The sequence below is a fragment of the Malaya genurostris genome, chromosome 2, assembly GCF_030247185.1.
Source record: "Malaya genurostris strain Urasoe2022 chromosome 2, Malgen_1.1, whole genome shotgun sequence".
NCBI classification, from domain to species: domain Eukaryota; kingdom Metazoa; phylum Arthropoda; class Insecta; order Diptera; family Culicidae; genus Malaya; species Malaya genurostris.
Genome location: NC_080571.1, coordinates 95,464,911 through 95,471,374, shown reverse-complemented (window position 1 = coordinate 95,471,374; position 6,464 = coordinate 95,464,911). Strand labels below are relative to the sequence as shown.

The following is a 6,464-nucleotide window of genomic DNA, read 5'->3' as shown; positions in this document are numbered from 1 at the left end:
TTGTTAGTAAGATCGCGTATTTCAAAAGTGAGTCGCTTAACACAAACGGTGTTGTGTCTGCAAAAACCACAATTTTTGGACTGTCCTCTTGGTAGTGCCATCGACGCAGTTATTGTGTCCAGAAGGGATCCGTACTGTGCTTCAGAATGGAAACAAATGTGCTCAAGTGTGGCATTTATGTGGAACAAGTGTCTGATTTGTTGTCTGAGCAGTACTGACATGTGTGTTAAGCTACGATTGACAGACTACTCCAAGCGATCGCCGCTTGATATGATATCTCGAAGTTAGAAATTAATTGTAAACGGAATAATAAATAAACACAGTATGATTATTTTATGTGTTGCGTGTCAATTACTAAATATTTTAATACAATACAATTCAAAAAAGGAGCAATTTTACGCAAATTTGGTATATGTGGAATTAACATTTCATTCAGAGTTTAACTAATTACTCTATTTTTGGCACATGGGCAAATTAAGCATTACTCAGTAAATGAGTAGATTTTACCCAAAAATCGTTTCCAGTGGAAGAACTCAAATTTGAGTAACTAAGGAGTTACTCAAAATTAGAGTTGTTCCACTTTTTCTATAGATGAGTGGGATCTTACTCATTTTTGAGTAACTATTTTTAAGCGTGTGGAGCTAGGACCTGACAAAATTCACTTCGAGAGCCAGTTTCGGACCAGCTAGTGATTGGTTGAAATTGACATAAGCCAGTACAAGTTGTTGAAATTGAGATTACTGCAGGGTGGCAGAAAAGGTGTTGTCAGTATCGTCGGTAACAATGTAGTTTGATATTGCATATATTGTCTTTCGGATAAACTTTTTAAAATTCCCTATCTTTACGTTTCGTCTTAGACTCGTCAGTGAAGAGCAGTTCAAATTGAACTGCTTACTGCGAACTTAAACAGTTCAATTTGAACCGCTAAGCAGACGTAAAGTTATTGCTATTTGCAACACACTTGTAATAAGCACCGAAGTGCTAAGTCTTTCCTGACGTGCCGAACGAAAACAAGTTTCGGCTAATACTGGCCGATTCAGTTCAATTTGTTTGAAAGTCCTGTCAATGTGGAAAGTATACCAGCACATTTAACAATCACTGGATGATGCAAAGTGTGATATGGACGAGAACATTTATTATGTTAGTTGTACTTGAGAATAGCACCAAATGTTTGGATACTTCTTTTTGTTAGTATTTTTCTCAAATTGACTACTTTGGATACTTTAGTTAATAAGCTGCAAAAATTAATTGCCGAAAAATGTGTTCTAGAAAAATTTGATAAATTTGTTTCAACTAAACGTTTTCTTTAAAACAAGCATCTAATCAAAATGAATTCAGAGCTATATTTTTGACTGATATAACATTTGTCTAAGTGTTTTCAAATGATAAAAATCATGTTATAAGCTTTTCAAAATAAACAATTATCTCAACTGGTAACAGTGATCGCGAGTAATGTATTATTTATAACAGGAAGAAACCGGAATAAGAAGAGAAATATTTTTCTGGAAAAGAAGCCAGTTGTCTGGTCCTGTCCTAGCGTTAGGGCAACTTCTGCAACTGGAAATTTTATTGTGGTTTGCATAATCACAGGTGCCAAATTGCAGATTTGCATGTAAATTTGCCGATTTCTTTTGTAAGCAGACTCTGCAATTTTGCAGACTTTTTACAGGATTTTGAAACTTTTATATACAGTCGTCCAATTTACTTTTAAACTTTTAAAATTGCGTCAGGCTTCTTGTTTGGTTTTTCTCGTCATACTTATAAAATTTAACGTAAGTGTTAGAGAATTTCTAGTATGCAAACGTGGCTTCTCTGCCCAGGAGTTGGACAGTTGTTTTAGCCCCTTCGCTGTCTGTTGTACCAGACCCTGTCAGCTTGGTGCGAAATCATTCTTCAATTCAACAATGTCATCGCACGGCATCACATTCAACATATCATGTCAAATGTATGAATGCGCATTGCTGCTACTTTGTGGTGCACGAATTTGACATTTCTCTCCCCTACTGCTATGTACGAGATTCTATGCGGATTCGCTTAAGGGCGCCATGCTCACGAAAAAGGATGTTGCCAATGATTTGTTCGAGAAATGTGAGAGCTGGATATCTTGTTAAGGTTAAGGAAAATTTCATGTCCGCCATTTTGATGTACTACCGTTGCATTTATTGACATCAAATAAATTTCAAAATACGAAAAAGGAGGAAATACGTATACGATTGACTTTTAAGTTTCACTTTCAGAACGCTTGCACTAGTTTTGACGCAACGTAGCTAATTTATATCAAAATGACGATAAATCACCAAAAAAATAATTTGCATTAGTTATAATTCTTATGTATGTATGCATTCACGATAAAAATTAAAGCGCACTTTTTACTTCTGAAAAAAAACAAAGTCGTGAAACTATGGAGTTCATCCGAGTAATTTTTATGTTGATAGGTTTAAAGCAGGGGTATGCTGGTTCTTTTTTTCTATACATAAATTCTATGAAAAACTGTTAGCTTGGCTGCAATATGATCTTATAATGGTTCAGTTTCAGTTTCAATGCGAGAATTATGATGTAACACTCAAGAGAGCTACAAGTATTTACTAAAATTGAAAATGTTACTTGAGATAACCTTACAGAAAAATAGAGTAATGTGTGTTCGTCTTCTTGGTGTTCTTTAAATTCACGTGACGACTATTTTTGAATACGCCTCGGGTGCCATGTTTACTATGGCTCTGGTTGTCATTTATTGTCTCAGAAGCACTAGGGTTGCTTAATACAGGTAGGTATACAAAAGTTTTCGATGTCCTTGCTACACTCAAGCATACCGAAAAATTTTCTTTACCGGCTGTCCGATTTCTTACAAGACCTATTGAATAGGGTATAGGTTTTCGACAGTACTGATATGTAGCCAGTCAATTGTCGTATGTGAACAGCGATTTGAATTGGAATCCTTCGCTTCAAATAAACAAGTAAGAAGGAATTGGCCTCTACTAATGCGTGCGTAATTCATGAACACCATCTCGTTCCCCCAGGGAAAAAGTTCCTTCTCACTTTACTTCAGACAGATGAAGGTCATGCACATCAATGGAATTTTACACAATGTACACGGGTATCACAGAGAATAGACATCCAAGTAGAGATTTCAATTTGTGTAAGAAATTTAACGGTTGTTTAAAAAAGCAATCACTAAGTAGAATTTCTTCTGTAGAAGCGCTTCGAGCAACCCAGCAATTCCTTATGAGCTCTTGCGTTCGACCTTCCATACAATGGTAATTCATGCTTGCAAATTCGTGCGCATCGGCGATTTTTAATGGATTTTTACTTGTATGTTTTAAATGCTATATTTTATTTATATGTGCATGGCTTGACGAAACAAATAAATAAAAGAACTAAAGTGTAAAATATAATGAGAAAAGGATCTTTTGGAAAGTCGGTTTGAAGGTTTTAAACAAGATTTTGACATGAATACTAGTGCGAGATGAATTTTATTATTGTTAACATTAAAGAAAGAACCAAGACTCCATTGCAAAACGTTTATGGCGCATTTTCAAATTGATTGCAAGTGATTCAAGCTAATCTGTTACTTCTGTATCACATCTTCTAAATTCTAACCAGAATTTTGGATGTCTTCAATCCATAGTTGTACCCCATAAATGCTTTCCAGCACATCGATGTAGCATATTCGATGACTTCTCCTCTCACATATTTCCCATTTAAATTAGCAGCATGACATGAACTATACCACCATGCTCCGTGATAGAGAACAGCACAACTTTGGCTGTGTTCATCATTATCTTGATCATGAGTAGAGAACTTGTAACTCAAATGTTTCGAAAACGAATCTCCAGCGGTACCACTATACAGTCCAACACTCTTGAGTACATATTTTTGTTCTTCACTTCCAATCTGGAACGATGAATATTTTGCTACGGCCGTCCTGTCATCCCAATCGGTCATCACGAAATGAATCTCACGAGGTTTATCCTTGGTCAACTATAGCAAAAATACATATAATTAGAAAGAAATAGTGTAACGTATCCTGATACGATCGGAATAAAATCTATGACCTGATAAATGTTGTCATTGCCCAGCCAAAATTCTTCTTCTAAATTGCCAAAGCCTCGTTTGTATTCGGCCCAAGTCCGATAAAAGTCTAACGTTCCCAGAAATCTGCGCTGAATGACAACCCATCCACCCGATTCATAGTCAGCATCACAATACACGGTGATATTATTTTCATTATGGTTAAGAATGTAAGTTCCAGATTTTTGAGCTTCTTGACAAGATTTGATCACGCGGTCTACAAATGTAAAGATGAAATGAATAGAAGAATGCTACAAATTATATGGAAACCGTACTTGTTGGTAATTTTTCGTGATTGACAGTTGCGTTGCATCCACTAATAACCGAACTTCCATTAGAGAATTTTATATCGACAACCATAGGATTGTTGAAGTATTGCGCCAGAAGATCAGCCATGTTCATATTAATGCAACTGCAATGATAACAACTTATCGGAAATCTTCATCGATTAATCAAATTTATTGTACCATACCTTGGAATGCTGACAGTCGTTCCGTTAGATCCACCATCTTCGATACCCATTATACCTAAGATAATCTTCATTCTACCTAAAGCTAACCGAGAGTAAATTATCGACCAAGACGCCTTCTGTATCACATCGTTTAACGTTGCAATTCTATATAAGTTTAACAACAATTAGTCTTATTATTACTCTTAAGGGCTGAGGCCAGTGTGTTTTAGGGTGATTTAGAGGGCTATTTTTACGCTTCAAATCTGATTTTGTAAGAAACGGTGACGAATATAAAAAAAACCCAACTGACAATCTCTAAATAAGTTTGGATTATTCTGTGAAAATTTCAGAATGATTCATTGACTTTAGCGGTCGGGAAAGTCTTTTTTCTGAAGGAAGAATTGCTTAGCTGAAAACGCCGCCTTTCAACGTGTTCTTTGAATATCTTGTTCATTGAATATCTCGCCCTCAAAAGCATGGATCAAAAATCTATCCTGACAATGTCTACATAATTTAGTTTAGATGCGATTAGTGCATATGTTGTCGCGATAAAAATTAAGTGAATGTTATTTTTGTAAAGGTAAGTCCATTTCTATGGCGGCACCATTTTTTATGCTCTTGTGTCCTGGTAACGTAACGAAACATGAGAGAGAAATAAAATCGGCTCAGCAAGGCTGCCAAACAAGCGGTAGCTTTCTTGGCCACTCGGCCACATCGAGAGTTATTTTGCACATTTGCGAGAGAGCATTGAGGGAAACGTAATACGCAGAGCGAGCCACGTGGTTTTACGCGACCTAGTGACCTCAGCCCTTAATGCAAAATATATCATCAGTGTAACACCATTAGATAATAACACACAAAACAACTAACATCCAAGTAGAGATCTTAAACTGTGGAATAAATTAAACGGTAGCTTGCAAAGTGATCACCAAGTAGTAACTCGCCTACAGAGGCACTTTGATCAGCCCAGCAATCGTTTATGGGCTCTTGCGTTCGAGCTTGTATACAATGGTAATTATGCTTTACAGTTTTTTAAAATTCGTATGAGCTCGGATGTCTGTTCTTTGTGAAAATAATCTCTTGCTCTTTAAAATCTCTGCTAAGTTTGTTGGGAAAGGAAGTGCACATATGCAATTTCCCTTCAGAATTTAAAACAATTTACAATCCTGCATAGTCGAGGAAAGGACTATTCAAACATTTCAGTTCCGTGACGATTCAGCGAAAGTGCCTTCAGTGCGCCGTCAGTGTTCTTTTTTTATCGGAACCCTTCCGTTCCGTTTTTGTTCTGTTTCCGTTCCGGCATAGCCAATGCAATAACATACCGACTTCAGTATAAATAAAAAATATCGGTGACGACGAATTTGAGTTTGCCGGACGGACGCTACGCTGACGGCGAGCTGCACTGAAACGGTACTGTGCCGGATAGGTGTGAATGCGCGCTTAGAAAATGAATGAAATAATATCAGTATCCGTTCACGGTATCGTGCCGGCACTGAACCGGACCGGATATGTGTGAATAGTCCTTGAGCTTGAGATATTACAATAGACGACGATAATAATCATGGACGACGAAACCCAAAGAGGGGTCTCGCGTTCGGGAATATAATAAATATATGCTGTTGAGCTTTCGATCTCTGTAATAATTCATTTATTGATTACCTTATATTTTCAAATCTATTTATGATCATATCTACCTTCATTCTTTCGTAAAGAATAGAAAAGTTTCAGTTTTCTTTGAAATATCAAACAACTTTTCTACACTTACTCCTGTTCCACCTGGTTAATCTCGTTCCGAATACTATTCAGATTCGTCTTGTCCGGATTTTGGCAGGGCTGTCCAAACACATTAGAATCCGCAAGAAGTATGCAAGATACTAGCAAGGAAAATAGATATGCACACCTTGCCATTTCTTGTAAAACACTGACTCTGGAAATTACTGGCACT

At 36.8% G+C, this 6,464-nt stretch overlaps 1 protein-coding gene across 2 annotated transcripts; it reads right to left on the bottom strand.

Annotated features, from left to right (window-relative positions):
- Positions 1 to 3,439: 3,439 nt before the first annotated feature.
- LOC131430016 (ficolin-1-like) lies at positions 3,440 to 6,464 on the bottom strand. 2 transcript variants are annotated; one of them, XM_058594622.1, is made up of 5 exons: positions 6,285 to 6,464; positions 4,541 to 4,684; positions 4,344 to 4,480; positions 4,053 to 4,285; positions 3,440 to 3,978 (listed from the first exon to the last, which is right to left on the bottom strand). In XM_058594622.1, the coding sequence occupies exons 1-5, from the start codon at positions 6,425 to 6,427 to the stop codon at positions 3,586 to 3,588; spliced, it is 1,050 nt and encodes a 349-aa protein (XP_058450605.1). In that variant the 5' UTR covers positions 6,428 to 6,464; the 3' UTR covers positions 3,440 to 3,585. The 2 variants fall into 2 exon arrangements, with proteins under 2 accessions (XP_058450605.1, XP_058450606.1); XM_058594623.1 differs by having other exon boundaries at positions 6,214 to 6,427.